The 18,819-nt window shown below is 43.7% G+C and overlaps 1 protein-coding gene across 2 annotated transcripts in view; it reads right to left on the bottom strand.

Annotated features, from left to right (window-relative positions):
- Positions 1-18,819, bottom strand: part of PLXNB1 (plexin B1) — a 77,221-nt gene that overhangs the window by 32,310 nt on the left and 26,092 nt on the right. For both annotated transcript variants that reach the window (XM_015641253.2, XM_015641255.3), the window contains exons 3-5: positions 5,762-6,905; positions 1,113-1,295; positions 571-699 (exon numbers count right to left, since the gene is read on the bottom strand). In XM_015641253.2, the coding sequence (XP_015496739.1) occupies positions 571-699; positions 1,113-1,295; positions 5,762-6,895 (1,446 nt within the window). In that variant the 5' untranslated portion in view covers positions 6,896-6,905. The remainder of the gene's footprint in view (positions 1-570; positions 700-1,112; positions 1,296-5,761; positions 6,906-18,819) is intronic.

Raw genomic sequence — 18,819 nt, 5'->3', positions numbered from 1 at the left:
AGAGAACATCTCTGCTATCTGAAGACATTTCCCACACATTACTGCTTTTTGTACATTACAGAAGAACAGCTTGATCTTTTAACTGGTTAAATCCAGAAGTGCTACACTTTAATTACATAAAATCTCTCTTTTCTCTTTTTAATCTCCTGCAAAACCAAGATGGTTCACATGTGAACCCGGAGGCTTTCTTCTGCTCAAGTGGAGATACAAACTGTTGTCCAAATAGCTCCTGCTCAACACAGCAGAACCCAGGAATTGGTGGTCCTTTGTATTCATGCCACCAGAGCAGCTTTTTACAGCCTGCAGTTCACATTCCTCCATCACTGCTGATACAGCCTGACGGACTTCAGAAAATGCACACACAATGGATTAGGGTAACAAGGCTTTCTCCATGCTTCCTCCAGCTTTTGGGGAAGGTCAGTCCCCATTCCTGTAAGAAGACTGGCAGGCAGTTGCTGCCCAGCACAGGCTTAGCCAGGTAGTTTCCCTGCCTCCCCCGCTCCTGTTGGCAGTTTATCTGGACATCTAGTGCTTTCAACTCCTCTGTGGAAGGGATTGTATTGCTCTTACCATTGACTGGGTCATGACAAAGAGGTGCTCCTGCAACTGGTCAAACAGCAGGTCTCCACTCACCATGCTGTTCACCTGGATAGATACTGAAGCGTAGGTGTGTGCCTCTCCCTGGGCTCCCAAATACACCTGCAAGAGAGTCGCAGCTGTGAGCAGGCAAAGCACCACCCCAGGAGCTGGGGGCACCCGTTCTACAACAGGAACAAGCTGGAAGCACTGCTGTGTGCAAGGATTTTAACCTCCCACCAGAACATCTGTTCAGTGACTCCAGCCACATGAAGCACATGCCCAGAAATACCTGTGCAAACCACAAAGGATGCACCAGCCCTGCTGCTGGCTCAGTGCACATGTAACCAAAGGCAATGTGACCACGTCAGGGGCATTCACATTTTCCACAGGCAGTAGAGGGTGAGCAGAGATCTTCCGATAACAACGATCCCAGTAGGAACCCAACTTCCCCAGAAAGAGAAAAACTGCCTTTTTCCCCTTATACTTGAGCATCCCTGGTTAGTTTTATCCCTTTTGCTGCATACAGATCATACCTTGTGCAGCCTTCCTCTGCTGTCTCCCAGAAAAGCAATGGTGTGGCCATCTTCCACATTCACTGCCACAGCTGTCAGACGGGCCTCAGTTTTCTCCAGGAGCGGGGCTGCTTCCAAGGGCACCCGGCTGGCCATAGGGCTGGGAGTGTGGTCAGAACCACAGGGGTAGGCATACAGGGTGTCCTTTTTGGAGGAGTGAAAAGAACAGGGAAATCAGTACCAAAAAAATGGGTACAAATAACATTAGCACATTTAACACTTCCCACTATCCCCCTTCTACCCAAATTCCTCAGCAGTGAATTCAGTTTTAACACCTCTAACCTTTTTTACTGAGGGCAAAACCACCCCTATTTTAATAATTAGTTTAGGTATGTTGGCTGTCTGTACCCTCACAGAATCCTGCAGACATTTCAGCCAGTTCATTCAGCATCAGTAATGAAATGCATTGAAACTCAAGTTCTCCAAAAAACATTGCTATTACACATTGCCATGATACTGCTTTGGGAAAGATTTATTGTGTTTTCCTGAACAAAGGAAAAGAGAATTTCTGTTTTCAGTGCAAAGCCATCTTGTGACAAGTTTCACCTCAAGTAATTTGAATGGTTTTGTGGTAACACCTACAAGTTAAATTCTAAGCCTGAAGTAGAATCAGGACATACATAAACACAGGGTGGGACACAACCTGCTCCAAAGAGCTTACTAACTGCACTTAGGAATCAAAGAGCACATACAAGAGACATCGTTGCACACTGCTTCTAAGTCTTGAGAGAGTTCTGAACATTAACTCCACTGCTCTGTGCAGAAACAGTCATTCTTCTGTTCCAGTTAGTTCCCTCCCAGTCCACTAAACCTTCACTTACTGCATTCTCTGAAGAGGGACAATGAAAGCTGCCAACTTATTTACTATTTGTTATGTGCAGAGAAAAGATATCCTGTTATGATTCATCTTTTTCCTAAGTAACAAACGGTTTTGTCTAGGATAGTTCCTGTGTTGCTTTATATCTTTCTTGGTGCCTTGTTCCATGTTCATTTAAATTTTATAGTATCCTTTGGAGACTGAATACAGGATTGTTCACCCAACAATTAATATCTAAACCATCATTTTTTAATTTATCAGTGGCTTGTCTTCAAACAATGTGGCCTGTATAAATTCAAGATTTTCATCATCAAATCCCTTATGGATAAGGTTTTCAGTCTCCTCTCCAGCCCCTTACTAATTACTCTGACAAAGCTGAGCACAGACCAGCGTGCAGGCCATACTGACTCCAGCTCTCTCTCTTGCCTCAGGCAACATGGTTCAATTTAGACTCCTTGTGAGCAGGGTTACGTATTCCTTCTGTCTGATGTTTGCATTTGGCAGCTCAGGCTACGCGGTACCAACCGGCACCAGGCAATGGAGCTGCCCCTGTCAGAGATCCATGATAACAGCACATCATGGCATTCCTGAGGCGTCTGCTTATCTCCACTCACTGATCCTGTGGAAAAACTGGCCCTTTCTCCTCTCTCCTCACATTTCTCTCTCTTTTTTTTTTTTTTTTTTCTTTTTCTGGTGTGTGTGTTTGTGTTGTTGTTGGCTTTGTTTGTTTTTTAAATACTTGACTGCTTCCTGGAGAAAATAGAAGCAATTGGCAGCTTTTGGTAAGGTCTATGGAAATCCCACAGTAAAACAGATTTAACCAGCTCAGCTCTGTTTCCTTCTCAAATGCATTATCTTAGTGGAGAAGCAAGGCTTGACACAGCAGTTCCATTAACAAACCATGCCAGTCAGACTAGCACTGCTTTCAGTCCATTGCTTTATTGTTTTCCTTTCAAATTCTAATTCAATATTTTTTTCTGCACACTTGGTGTAAGGTTCTGACAAAGTCTGAGGAGGTTATAGCTTTTAAAGATTGCTAGTTTTTACCATCCTCTAAATTATCATTCATTTTTAGTGGCATACATTTTTCTTACCACCTGTCATTTGATTTTTAAGCTTCTTCCAATCATCTTCTTGTAACTTAAAGATTTCTACTTCTCCAGCTATCCAATTCCTATAAGATTTATGAGGGAGCAGGCCACTGCCAAAACTCCATGCTCCAAAGCATTAAGTGCTTATTCTGAATGGGATTCTAGATATTCTTTGCAACCTTTGTACAGCTTCTGGAGTCTAATGACCTCACTACTGGCTGATTTTTCAAAGACTGCTTAAATAAAGTCCACATACAAGTCAGAAACATTTGTAAGCCAGTTGTGCTCAGCACTGCTGTTGCCTATTTGTGATGGCAAGGGCAAGTCACTTCACACACAACATTTATCTACCATAAACCACCGTGACCCGTGCAAGCTCCCCTAGCACTGGCTCAGCCCAGCTGTGGCCTCATAGGGGCTGTCTGTATAAAGTACTTTTATACATTTACATAGAAGCTGTCTGAATTGCTTGCAATGAATAACATCTTGGCAATGTTGCAGAAAATGCACTTCAGGGATCATCCAGCGTCTTAATGAAATGCAGCAGCTGCTGCTGTGAATTCTGCTGTGTGTATCCTATCTGCACAGGTAGGAAACAATAGGACACGCTCTATCTATGCATGAAGAAGACTAAAAACAAAAGGACAAGGTACATGCCTTGAAAACTACACCCACAGAATATGTGCAGCCTTCCCAAGCCTTGTAGAAACATGTTCCACACTTCCAACTCATCAAGTCACTAAACAGCATCTACATAGCCTTCTGCATCTCATAACTAACAAATCTTCAGCAAACTGAACAAATGAACTCCAACTGAAATTCTTATAAAAACAATCTGGGTGGGTTTTTTTCCCCAGTTGAAGAGATTGTATTGAACTGTAAAACTCAATTTTAGCCTCCCTTCTTGGGCTGGAACCCAGAGGAAGCACTAACTAAGGAAAAGGGCATACCTTATGCACTAGTTGGTTTGGAGGCAGAAAAATGTGAAATTAATTAGTGTTATCCTTACATCCAGCACAAGCTGCCACCATTGAAAACAAGTTAAAACTGTTCCTGTATAAAATGTCCATTGACAGCCACTTTCACTCAGCTCTGACTGGAGCATGCTGTAGTTAGCACAGACCTTTACATGTTAGATACAATTTGAACGACAACCGCTACCATGTGCTGAATGGTGAAGGATCAGGTTTGTTAGGACATTTACATATCACTGGACACACTTGTTAACAAGACACCACACTATGGTTGGCCCACTCAAGCCAAACCATCCAGCTGGGACCCTGGGATCACAGAGACTGTCTTCTTCTCCCACCTTGTGCATTCACTTCTCCATTGGACCAAATGGTATAAGGGTACTCTACATCATTTTGAATGAAGGATTTTTCTCATCTGCTCATACCTGTTTGACATTCAACTCCCTTAAGCTCTCCTAAAAATCACTTATGACAAGTCCTTCCATGTTGCCTTTCAAAGGACTCATGGGGCATGCCTAAGAAATACAGTGAAAGCAGGACATCGAGCTGGGAAGTCTCGTTCCCAACTCCTACATTCTCCTCCTACCCTTACACCCATCCTCCTCCATGTCTTCTCTTTACCCTTCCCTTGTCCCACAAGTACTCTACAGTCAGCTTTAGCTACTGAAAGGAAAACCATAATTTTAAGACTGGTTTTGAACCACACACCCAAACCCCAGAAGCTTCTAAAGCTCTGTGGTACCACTTTGCTCTTTAGAGCACCAGGCTGGGAAGAGGCAATTCTCTGGACAGCCTGTTCTGTAGAGGGAAGACACAAGACAACATACTGCTCTGCTAAGGGCCTGAAATACCCTTGGTGCAAACAGGCTGCTCATAGTCACAGAGCCTCATGCCAGGACACTGCTGCTGCCCTGTGTTTGTATCACTGTCTCTCATTTTGTAGCCAGTGTGGCTGCCAGATGGTGAGAATTCAGGGTCACAGCCACTTTAGGGTCACATTTTTATCCTGCAACATCCCATCATGCTTTTGTCACTGAACTTAAAGGATTATCACTTCTTACAGCTCTGGAGAAAAAGAGCCAGCTCAGGAGAAGGTCCTTCTTGTGCCCAAAATTCTGCAGGACTAAAACAGTCTATAGGAAACTGGGATTTTAACAGAATTAAGGTTGGAAAGGACCTCTGGAGATCACCTAGTCCTACCCCTCTGCCAAAGCAGGGTCACTTAAAACCTGTTACACAGGAAGGTATCCAGGAGGATTTTGAACGTCTTTGTTGACACTTGGTTTTGCTAATGTTTCTTTTTGTTCCTGAGTGCCCTTGCAGGAAACTGTTGTGAGGTGAACTTCACCATAAGAAACAGGGATCCAGCATCCCCATTAAATTCCCTTCCCAACACACAGGAGCACGTACACATGCTCCTCTCCTTCCCTGCAGTGCAGACCAGGAGATGACACAGATAAAGAACGACTTGAACAGCAGCTTCGGTGCTCTTGCCTGGTATTGCCACAAGACAGGCCTCAGGGCCAGGTCACACCAGATGCTCTTCCCACTGCCACATACAGTTCATCTCCCTCTGCAAGGAATCCTGCCCATGTGGGACACGAGAGACTGAGCCCAAAGGCTTTTAACCCAGATTTCAACATCCATCTGTGTAAGCAAGATAACTTCAGGAACACAGAGCAACACAAGAACACACTGCAGACTGCTCAAAAGTGCAAAGCCACTTACCGCTGGCAGCTGGACACAATTGGAACTGACATCATATTCAATATATGCCACTTCTGTCCCTTCTTCTGACTTCCCATCTCTCATGTAGCAAACATCCCTAGTCCAGTTGGTCAGGCGATCCACCTCCTCCATTGCGTAGACACAGAGCGCAGACTCCTCGCTCAGTTTCCCAGAAGAAGCCTGCCAGGCAGAGAAAGCTGCGAACAGCACTTCCCCCTCCGTGTCCAGCTGCCCCTGGGCCATCTCCTTTCCTGGCCAGGTGACATAGGCTGCTTGCAGGAGGCTGTATGTATTTGCTTTGCTCTGGCAGAGCAGAGGTAACTCCACATATGAGTAATAGTGGGAGTCATCCAGGCAAATGCGTGAGATGTAGGTCTTGTACTCACGCGACTGGGATTTGAGGTCACGCCGGTAGAAGAGGAAATAGACACTGGAGCGGTAAGTGAAGGATTTAATGAAATGGTGGTTGTACTCTGACAGTCGGCCCACAGCCAGTTTTGCTGTTTCTTCATAGGAAAAAATGGAGTGAGAGTCTGTTGCTTGAACATCCCCCCCATGAGCCCTGAGATTCCGGGTCGTGATGGGAGGAATCCCTCCTCCCACTCCTCGGCTAGTGTACCCTCGTCCCACAAACAGCAAGGGCACCTCATCCTTTGAGTAAGCGATGAGTCCCACAGTGGTGATATTTGGATCATTGGCAGCAACGTACTGAGTGTCCCCAGGGCTCTCTGGCCGGAAGAGGACGTGGTCAATGGACGCCAGGCTCCTCTTCTCACAGATTCCCTGGTGGATGCTGCCACACACGATGAGCTCCTTCTGCACAGTGTTCACCAGCAGCAGCTTGTTGTGATTGTCAGTGTGGTGTGCCTGAGGGCACTCCAGCTTTGACACCGGGGGGAGGCAATCCTTACTGTCCAGAACTGGTCCTGTCTGAACCATGTTCTCCAACAACAGGTCAGATGTCAGCTGAAAGAGAAAGTTGGTGGCCCCCAAGTAAATGGTCCCAGATTCCAAGTCCATGGACAGGTGGAGGAATTTTGTAGCATTGTGTGAGAATGTGACATACTGCAGTCCCCGTGGAATTGATGCCCCCAAGAAACAGAGAACAGGAAGGAGAAACGTTCCCAGAGGCATGGTAAACACTCTGCAAGAGAGGAAAGGCTGTTATAACTCCTTGGAGCCAGGAGGAAAGATTAACACTCAAAATCCTTCCATAGCAACCACAGCAAGAGGCCTTCAGGAGTATCAGAGATTTAGCTCAGTCATCTCCATAACAAGATGACAGGCACAGCATCCTCAGGAGAAGCTGCAATACTATAAGTGAATGCAACATTGAAGCTGATCACTACTCTAATAACAACAGAAAAATCCCCATTTAACTCGACTCCTGCACAGCTGAGCTATGACACTGTATTAGAAGTTCTCCAGGACAGGACTAAATTTCCATAGGAGCCAGCACATTGCATACAGTGTTAATGAGCAACACCACAGTAAAACAAACCACTGTCTAAGACAAACACAAACCTGCAGGACCATTGTTTAAATAAACTGTAGCTGAGATCCAATTTGGAGCAAACGTATAAGCCCTTCACTCTGTATTTGATCTAGATATAATTAAACCCTCTCTCTGTTATCACTTATTGCCATCAACAGCCTCTTGTGGGTCTAAGGCTGTTCCACTCCAAAAGAAACCTTCTCATGCCACCTCTGCCACTGAGCACCACCAACCCAAGCTGAACCTGGGTATCAGGATGAGGCCTCTAGAATATCAGTCACATCAGCTCCCAGCCTCCCCCCTGAAGCCACCATAACGTCTGTTCCTAGTCCTGCCAAGCCAGACTCTGTGGGACCCTATCTCCTTGGGAAGTTACACAGCACATCCAGGTGAGGGGGAGACCACCTTTACCTGTTCATCTGTTACTGCACTCTCTGGGGAAGAAGTCTCTTACTGGCACTCATTTCTCCACAACACTTCTCCCAGTACTGTGAAAGGTGATTTAAACATGCCTGTTTTGTGGACAATGCTCCATTCCTTCCCTGTCCCATGCCTCAAAGTGCAAGCAAGTCCAGGTAGGATGGATGTTGGACAGACCCAGGAAACCACCAGACCTGTTCAACTGCTCTCTAGATGATATTTAGACCAACTCCTTTTGAAACCTACTGTGATCCACTCAAGCTGTGCCATGGATGGCAACAACTGCTCTGGACAAAATGGAGAACCCCACAGCATGGTGGAAATGTGGTAATAAGTACCTGCAACATTTAGATTAACGCTTTCCCCATGGAGAAAGGGAAACAGCTGCAAGTACTCAATAATTTACTATGAGTACCACCTCATTTAAATTGAGAAGTAGGTGGTGATGCAGCTGTGAATCTATTTCCTTCCTCCCCTCCCTCCCTCTTGCAGACAGGGTATCAAAGCTGCATAGAGCTACACAGCTGCTAAGCTGGGTCAGAGGCTCCACGGAGCTGATGAGTACAGTATCTCCTCCAGAACTGGCCTGTAATCTGCTGCGCTCATTTTGGCAACTCAGCTCCTCAGGGGTGGTATTAATTTTGTAGTTAAAGTTATGAAAACTATCATCACTTCCCTCCTAGGGCATCAGCCCTCTTGGGTCTTCCCGGTAAGTTCAAAGTGCTTTTAGCTCAGAAGTGCTTAAAGCACAGAGGTAGAAAAAGATCCGCAGCATTTCAAGACTAAACTATTCTAGCATTTACTGCAGGACTTAACCAATTTAGGTCACAAACTTCTCAACCCACAAACTGTCTTACACTCACTCCATACAGCACCAGCACACAACGTGCAGAAAACACAGTAGCAATGCTGAGAACAAGAGCTGTAAAACTCTAGATCCATCTTCTACTCCCCTGCTATTGCAAAAAAACCCCATGGAAGTTTGCTTTCCAGCTCCTTTGTCAGTAAAACTGGCATCTTTGCTCTACCTAAAGACCAGTTGAGAGGATTAGTTTACTTGTGAAATCCAGCGGATGGAAGGTATTATAAAAACAACACTTTATTAAATATAGGCTTTGTGAAGCTCTGGAAAAGCTCCACTTCACACGGTTCTTGTAGGTAAGTAGGCAGCACTGTCAGGATATGCCCGGGCGCAGGAATGCCGGCTCTGGGCTGGCAGCTTTCCGCCAGAGCACACAGCCACTGATTTACACTGCACCAGCGCTGTGTTTAGGCTACGTGCACACTGGGGCTTTTGTCTGCCCTGATAATGGACACTTAGTGTTTTCTGCTTCAGAGCTATGAACCCACTCTGCTTCACCCAGACCAGCAAACAGCCCTGAACTACCCCAGGAATCTCTTTTCCAGGGGGTGAGTGCATTGTAGCACCTGAGAGAAACCCTCATCATGTGGGAGATGTTACGTGGGAAAAGCCAGCAAATAGACACACACAGACAGAAGGAAGGAGATCACTTTGACTCTATCCTCTCAGGTTTACATCAGCAGAAAAGATCTTGCTCCAACTCCAACATGTTAGTTATTTTTAATGCTTTTTCACCATTTCTATTGGAGATAACTTGATTTAAGAAACCCCTTAACCACACAGCTGTGTCTATACTGCTGCACTGCCATCATGCAGATATCACAATGGCTTGTTGTGCGACTGTCTGGAGTCTCCTCAGTTTCAAAGCTGAAAATGTCTGCAAACAAAACAATAGGCTAATGGACATCCAACAGCAGGAGCTTGACTATGTTGTGAACAGCAACAATGACATGGAGAAGAGAATCTTTGATCTGGAAGCAGCTGAGAATCACAAGACGTCATTATACTACACCACTCTGAGGAATCTGTAATCTTCTTTTGAGCTAATGCAACCTTCCTCTGCCAGCACTTACACAGTAAAATCGGCATGTGTCTCCAGGATTTATGGATTCTGAAACAGTGGCTTTCTGGCTAGGGGTTATGCCTACAAGCTGCACGACTCTGCTGTATCCCACAGAGCCCCACTGGCAACTGCCAGGACAGAGCTAACCAGTACTGCAACTCAAAGCCCAGCACATGACACTACTCTAGCAGCATGGATCTTTTTACAAGCTCAGTGATCTGAACCTATCCCAAATGTTTCACTGAAAGCATTTTACCTATTGGAGCACCTCTACTGGAAAGAAGTTGGAAAATCAATAGTCCTTCATTCCAGCAGACCATAATCAGATCTTGCTGTGGTCAAGGCTCTAACATAGAGCTCCTCTTCTTTCAGTCACCAATATCCCCCTGGAAGTCACTTTGTTAAGAGCCAGTCCTTAAACATGATCCAGGTAAGAAACTACTGCCTGGTCCTCATGACTCTGTGAGAACAGAGAAAACAAAACAAAACGGTAGTACAGCATGTTCTGCAGGCTGGCTCTAATCACCCTGCACAATGGATAAACATTGAATACAGTGCTCTTTGTTGCTCTTTGCTAAAGACCCATTAGCAAATGAACTTGTATTTATTGCTAGGTGAGCAAACATACATTAGAAATGAGCATGACTCTGTAGCTATCAATAGCTAGAAGCATTTGCACCCTACATGAGAATAGAGAGGAAGAAAAGCCAGCAGCATCTTTTGATTCCATTTTCCAAGTTGTTTCTCAAGCATAGGCATCACTGCCTTTTTTATGCTTGCCTTTCAGTTAAGCCCATCACAACCTCTCCAGGAGGACAGGAAGGAGGAGGATAACCTACATTTAAATCTGATGGTTTCATGACAGGCTACACTACGGAGCTCTTTATGGATTTACTGAACCGTTCTGCTTCCTGTGCTCATTGCTAGTGTATAACACAGCTGTTGTAGACAGATTGCACTAAAAGTGTGTAGCCTTTAATTAGTTCTGAATGCAATTGCCAAGGTTTAAAGATTCCTTTTAAATATTCCATTTTTTTGATGAATTCCCGTTAAATAGGAAAATGCTCCAGACAATACTCTAAACATTGCCTCTAACTCACCATAAAATATTAATATCCAAATAATACTGCTGAGTTTCATTTATTTAATCTGGATCACAACAGAAGGGCTGGGGGATTAGTCAGTTCTGCCACAGAATATTTATATCACAGCTACGTAACAACCACCAGTAACATTAAAGCAATGGCACTATTGTGTTACTTAAAATTTGAAGTAAGACGGTGTTTTCTGTAGCACTATTTTTACCTCTCTGACCTCATGTATCCCTCTGAGAAACTTTACTTATTTATTAAAGAAACAAACCCAGAACTCATTTGAACACAATTTTAACATCATATGAGATTATTCCAATCCTCACGGATTATTTCCCTAATACCACATTCTATCCTCCAAACATGGAGAGGTCAGCTATGTTCCAACTTCCAGTCTAGATTTCATACTCACCACTAAACCCAGCAGAATTAGCCTTGGAAAAAAATTAGGTCTCTGAAATCTGTCCCTCCAATTTCCACTGTATCATTTGCAGAGCCAACCTGCAGTGTGAGCACTAAAAGATTTAAAAATCAAAAGCACCATTCTTCCAGCTGCACGGTGACCCTTGTGCTCCAGCACATTCAAATGGCCCAGCAGCAGGAAGACGACCACTGCTATGTTTTCTGCTCAAAAGCCCTGAATTATAGCCCCCTTCTAGGCTTCATATGCTCAACAGAGACTTGCTGTTTTCTGCTGTGAACGATGGCATTCTCATTAAATAAATAATTTTTTTTTGAGTCTTATTTACTACTACCAGACCAGTTCCCTGTTCTGTTGTTTAAGAAGACTTGCAGCAAGCAGCTTCAGCAGAGATGAACACAAACCTCTGTTTTCCAAGTAAAATTGACCCCAAGCAGAATCCCAATTCCAAGCAATCCTGTCAGAGCAGGATTGCCAGAATGACTGGCACAGACAAGGGAGCTCTGTTATACCAGATGTGAGTAACACCAAAGCTGAGGTCAAAATAACTTATTAAAAAACACCAACCCTTTAAAGACAATATCAAATATGAAATGGCAAGGTGGTAGAAATTCTGTACTTCAGAATTAACAGCATTCTTAGATATAAATACTTGGAAAAATTATGTTTTTTAAACCCTTGATAGTTACTGCTGAACATTACAAGGTACTTTTCTGGATGGAAGTTGAAGTTTTACTAAAAGAATGTTGCACAAAATATTGTGTACTATGTGATACTTCAATAATGGTTGTGCACTGCTCTTTGGAAAAATTGTAGAAAGTGCTTCTACATGTCTGGGGCTACCTAAATATTACTTTCATCCATACTGGAATTAACTGATAGTAGTAGACAGGTATTTCCTCTAAACAGCTCTAGCACAGCTGAACTGTACCTTTGCACTGATGAAAATGTGTTCTAAACACTAAGCTTCCAGTACAACTGGTTAATTAAGTGTTAATGATTAATACAATGTTAAATAGTGAACTTTTTACAAACCAAGACCAACTACATGAACACTGACAAGGAATACAAAGTAACCACAAGACGCTTACTGTTGAAGAAGCTTTCTTCTTCTATTATACTCTGTTGTATTCCATCACTGCAAATCAAGGGTTTTCCACTTCACCATCCTCTCAAGCACTAACTCAATGTGAACTCAAGACCATGTTGCATGTGCATTTTTAAAAAGGGAAATTGTCAGCTGTGAGTTCCACAGCATCTTAACACAACCAAAAGATAACATTCTGCCAGTGTTACACATTTGGAGATTAAAGTCCTTTAGGATCTGCTCCAACTTTCTGTGTAATCGAACCACAGAATACCACTAAACATCCCTTCTAGCCCACAAGCTCCTGACTAAAGTCTCCTAGTGATACCAGGATTTTTTCTTAGGGCTCCTAAACTACAGAAATTACCACCTTAACCCAGCAAGCTGATGCCTAAGGATTCTTTACCCCAAGTAAAATGCCTTGTCATATTGTCTAACTTTGCTTGTCAAAAAATATTCCAAGTCAAAGAACCTTCTAGTCACTTTTTGCATGAACAGTTTGAAACTAATCCTCCTTCTTAATCCTCCTTGGGCAAGAAGATAAAGACAGCTATTCTAACTCTGACAGAGGTCCACCTACAGAGAAACCCTAGCTGCAGAAGCAGACAATAATAGATGCCTAAGAAGTAGACGAAGGGCAGACAAGCATAATGCAATCCTTCCCTTACACGTCCTGCCAGCTTTGAGCTTTCCCAAATCACAGATTGCAGCCACGTGTAATCCTTTGGATGGATACATTAAGTGGTCTGAGCTTCATCAGTCAGAAATACTTAATTTTTCTAGTACTCTCTGAGCTCATCCCAATTTGTCAACATCCTACTTTTTTAGCTACCTGACCTGGATAAGCATTCCCTTTTGACAGAACCTGACCTGGACAGGCCACCCCTTTGGCTAACACTGCACTCAGAGCAAATGTTATTTTTCCCAGTTTGAACCCACCAGTTCTTCCATTTACCCACACAAGAACCCCTTGATCTTATAGCTGCCATATCACATGTTACATTTGCATGTGGACAAATACCAGAAGTGATTTAAATATTCTTTCAATTAGGGGAAAAAAAAATAGTTAGGAAAAAAAATATCCCATTCTCTTATAGTATATCCAAAGAGCCTAGACAGGTTTACAGCATTAATAAAACTCTGCTAGGAAAGCAGGGCTCAGTGAAGTTAGCCATCCAGCTGGCTCTGCTGAACAAATTCTCTGTTTCTATGATAATTTACATAAATCTAAGCCCATCACTCCACATAAAAACAAATTTGCTTGCATGAGTTCAAGAAGTCAATTGTTGCCCAAAGTATAGATGAATATGTGGAGCGGAGAGAAACCCCTGCAGCACCCAGGAAATTCCAAGCGTAGATTTCTGTTTAACTGAGATCCAAGAGACAATTTTTAATCTCGTTAATATTAACTAAACTGATTTTTAAAGAATTGTCAGCTAGGACTATTGGAAAAAAAAAAGTTAAGCTATCATGGAATTAAAGTCACAGTCCCTATCATGATTTAATAACTAGTTAAAAGACAGGTGTTTCCCTGTCAGAGGTGGGTTTATCAGTGAGATCTAAGAAGAACTTAATCTGTGATCTGCACTGTTCAGTATAGTCACAGAAGATCTTAGAAGAGGAATATGCCTAGAAGTGGCAAATTTTATTATAAAAAACCTAGTAATCACAATCAAATTCAGAGAAGGCAAAAAAGCAAGAGAACTCATGCACTTTAAAGTAACTACACAATACCTTAGAATGTCAATAAATACCAACAAAAAATATTCTAAGTACATAAATACAATCGGATCAAAACCAGCTGTTATCATTCAGAAAAACTTTGAAATCTTCATAGGTCAGTTCAGTATTGAGTACCAAGCAAAAAGGCAAAAAAGCCTTTGGAATAATTAGGAAAGAAAACACGTATCCCCATTATGCTGTCAAATGCTGAAGGCAGTTCTGATTCCCACATCTGAAAAAGGAGACAATAACAAAAGGGACAACAAAGATGACCAAAAGCATGGAACAGCTTCCATATAAGGAGAGATCGAGCAGAGCAGGACTTTGGACGGACAAAGAAACAACCAGGGGGAAGATATGGAAGAGTTAAGAGGTCTGAAACATTAGTGTCAAGAGGAAATATATGGAGTTATCAGTGGAGTTACATGGTTATAGTACCATACTTTACAATGCAAAAACAAGAGAGCACTCACCAAAGTTACAGACAACTTTCCTAAGTCAGCTCAGGGACATTCTCTCTGGATGTAGAATATTTCAAATAACATTTAAAATGCATAATTAAATTGTAGAGCTCACTGCTGTAGGGTGTCATGGAGACCAGAAACATAAACAAGTGAGAAGAGGGATTATATAAATTAATGGAGAATGGATATAGTCAAGATCAGATGATGAGATACAACTCCTTACCAAGCAGGGCCCTAAACTGATGATGGTCATAAGCTGGGAGGCAAATGGAGGCAGAGGGGAAAATGAAAAAAAAACAAATCAAAACAAACCCACCACATTATACATGCCCTGTTTCTTACAATCCTCATTAAGCATCTGCTTCTGGATCTTGTCTAAGGCAGGATACTGAGCTAAACAGAGCTTTGCAATTTGCCCCAGGATGATATTCTATTTAAACTTTTATTTTATGGTACATTTATAGACTTTATTTATTTTTAAATATTAAGAATGTACTCCAGCCCTGCCTAATCACATATTTAGAAGGCTGGAAGCCTAACCTCCCTGGCCGTTTCTAAAGGCAGCATCTCTTATGTTAACATTTAGATACCATCTAACTGAATCCTGACAGTGCAACACAAAAGTTAGTACACACCATGGGAAAGTGAACCCAGGGCCAGAGCCACAAAGCACAGAAGTGGCAGATCCGAGTTTAGCACAGCCACAGTCCCTCTTTCAGGAACAGCTCCTTCCCTGTCTGCCAAGCATCTGATGGAAACCTCTCACTCAGAGCGAACACAGCAGATCCGTGTGTGCTGTCAGAACAGCCAAGCTTTGGGCAGCGCTCAGCAGAACCACGATCGCCAAAAGTAGGTCAGAACCATCCGTTCAGGGAGAAAGGGAAGCTGGAGCACACCAGACTGGCCAGGTATTACAGAAAACCTTCATCTGGGATTTCATCACTACTTCAAACAGATGTGATTCATATTTTACCGGCCTCCACCTCAAACAAAGCACACCTTCCCAACCACACTGCCCTCCCTGTCATTAGAGGCACCTCTCCCAGCCTCAGCCAGGATCCTCCTGTTCTCACCTTTGGCTCCACCAGCTACAAAAGCCAGAATCCTGCTCTGCCATAGCTGTTTCATGCCAATTTCTGTATAGCAGAAATGCCCAGCTGCTTCATCCAGAAACAGCCAGGACAGCACACGATCTCAATGTAATCCCTTCTGCCTTAGAGTCTATTTTCCTTGGCAGGATGCCCTGCAGAAGGAAGAGAGAAGACCTCTGCAAACAGCACATGCTTCCCAGAGGACAGGACTGTGACCCCTAACCAAGCTCTCACAGAGGAAAAGGTCACACCCCCAAGGCAAGATCTTTTGCATCCAGCCTGGCCTTGGAGCAACCCAGAAAGAGAGGAGAGGTGCTTCAAACATCTATGAAACTCCTGTGGAAAAGCACCAGTCCTACACTTCCACTCCAAAAGGAAACCCCATGGTCTCCATGCCAGCATCAGCCCTGCAGGTTTGCACAGTGGAAGGGAGAACAGAGGCCAACCACAGAAGGAGCTCATGCCAGCAGTGGTACAGACCACAGGCAGACACACAAGGACCACATCCCGAGCTCCACCATCCAGTTGTCAAGATGCAAATGAGAAATGCTAAACACCGTAGCCTTGACTAAATCCTTTTGCTCTGCAGACATTGAGTAGTGCAGGGTTCTCTGTCCTGTTACAGAAATTTTCTTGACACCCCTTAAGTCTCAGATTTAGTACCACAATAGATCTAATAAAGAACTAAAATGCTCTGGATGGACAGGAAGAATTCTTCTCGGTGTTTTCCTTCTTGTCAAATAAAATTCACTTTTCTGCCCTCCCCTAATCTTCTGGAAAACCATACATCCTGACAGCAATTTGACCGTCTTCCCCTCTCACTCCAAGAGCGTCAGCAGTTCTGGCTACAGCCATTAATACAGGCAGTAACATGCAAATACATTTAATGCAATGCAGCCACATGAGTAGTTCCTACTCCATCCCACCCAGAAGAGACAGCAGAACAAACAGAGCTCCACATCACTACCCCAATCTGCTTGTGGTTTGCTTTCAAACCAAGATGAGGTGGATTCTACCTTGTATTACTCAAGTTATGTTAAAGTGTTATCAGAAGTGACGCTTTGATCAATTATCTTCCAAGAATTAGTGCCTCAGCCTGGAAGGTTCTCAGTCATCAGCTGTGAACTACCAGGCTCAATAGTCTGGCAATTAGATTACAGAGGTCTGTTAGATAATGATCCAAACTGAGGTGACCAGACATTTTCTTCCACTTCAGGAAGCCAATGCCAAGGCTTTCATAAAGCCAGTAACAGATAACAACACACCATACTGTTCAAAAAGCCTGGGGACCTTCTCAAGCTTGGGAAGCTTCACACCTACATAACACATCTAAGAAACAACAGCTCCCACCACACTACTGCAGAAGCCTGAGCAGGTTAAGCACAGATCTGAGAGCCAGGATCAACTTTACCCCAGTCTCAACAGCTCTGAGCAAAGACTGTCCCATGCAGGCTGGATATTTGGTGCTTTCAAATGAAGTCCAACATGGAATGGTGGCCCAGGAACCATCCATGAAGGGCATTCAAGGTGCACACGGTTGAGGAGTTGCAAGCTGGCACCAGCCATGTGATCTTATTATTCTACTGTACAGTCACAGCCCTCCATGCCAGACACTGCTCACACTTGGAAATTCTTGTTTCAAGGATAAAATTCAGGGCACTAGACTGCATAGAGAGAGGGGTGAGAGAACTATTGCTGTGCACAGGCCATCAGGCAATGCTCTCCCTTCATACCACAGTGAATCCACGGCCTGGAGGAGTGAAAATAAGCAACAGGAAAATTAAATGGCAAAGTAAGCAGAAGCTGGGACCCTGCAAGATTTGGTACTTGGAGAAATAAACCGTACAGAGCAGGAGTTCTCCAGTTATTTTGTTAACAAGCAGACATATAGTCATGTCTTATGCAGAACAAGGAATTTTATAACAAGAAAAAATTCCCAAAAAGAAATGTTATACTTTCAAGTGGCTTTACAAACACAAATTTTTGCTCACTCAGATTAAGAAGATCCTAACTTTTTCTGGCAAAATATTTGAGCTCCTGGTTCAGGGCTGAGAAAAATTCTTTGGTGTTGTACAGGAGGCACAAAGGTTCAGAGCCAGCTACCTGCTCATGAGAGCCATGAATTTTAAAGACTTTTCAGTTGAGACTGTTCTTCATCTGGTTTGCTACCCTCCCACCTGCACAGTCTGACAGCCACTGGCTGAGCAGGACTGACTGGCTCATCCTTTCCCCTTTCAGGGCAGCCCAGACCTTCACCCTAGGGCTGCAGAGATGCACTAAACAGGTCTGCAGTGCCAATCTGAAATGCAAACTGCTATGAGCAGGAATTTCAGCCAGTATAACTGGCTGACTGTTGGCATTTCAGGAGCATGCTGCCCTGCCAAAGGGCAAAAAAGTGCCCAGGAGACAGGAAAACCAGATTTACAGTAGTTTGTTAGGAACAGCATTGAGTTCTACAGCTGAGTTGCTGCTCCTCTGCTAGAAGGAACAGCTAGACAGAACAGAGGACCGGTAAGGAAACAAGGGAGAAGTATGCACATCTGTGCTAGAAGGATAAACCATAGTCTGTGGTCAGCACGGTTCTGTTTGCAGACTGTCCCAGTTCCGGGCACCCCTTCTCTGTCATTTTAAGCTGTGTACTCCACACACATGGCAGGGACTGTGCCTTCCTCTGGGAGAGGAAACAGTTTACTCTGCCACACATAGATAACTAATCAAAACCCCACAAAAGCATGGCTCAGACAGCACTTTTCAGACTTGTACATGGACCAAACTGAGCAATCAGCCACTAAATGTCAACCCAGGAGTTCCTGGTAGAGCTGACACTAATTTAGCCTCATAAAAAAAGTTTTAGTTTAAATCTTCTCAGGGCTTAGTGGGAAATACACTGGTTAAAATCACTGGCTCAGCTAGGAATAGAAAAGATCATACCGGCTAAAGACGGGTTCAAACTAAATCTAATCTGGACAGACTATCTGGAGGATGGCAGACAGGTCCAGCACATACAAGAACAAGCTGGGAGAGAATTACTGCTTGAGCCAAGCTACTAGTGAAAACAATAATTGAGAAATTGAGAACAAACCAGGAAAGACACTCTGTAAATGGGATAACAACTGAGCCCATTACTACTCTGCAATGATGAGACTTAGGGTTTGGGATAGAAACTTCCTTCTGCATCAGAGCTGACTAAATCAAGATAATGGGGGAGCAATCAACAGGAAAAGAACTTCAGTCCTCTCCACCTGGTGCCAGTCTTCCCCAAGGTGACCCTTGTCCTAATCCTGTATGTACTCCACCTGGATTCTCCCTCAGCCCCAGGCCTGTCTGTATTCCCCACAGCTG

The sequence above is a fragment of the Parus major genome, chromosome 12 (genome assembly GCF_001522545.3).
Source record: "Parus major isolate Abel chromosome 12, Parus_major1.1, whole genome shotgun sequence".
NCBI classification, from domain to species: Eukaryota; Metazoa; Chordata; class Aves; order Passeriformes; family Paridae; genus Parus; species Parus major.
The sequence above is the reverse complement of the archived record's forward strand: the minus strand, read 5'-3'. Positions and strand labels throughout refer to the sequence as shown.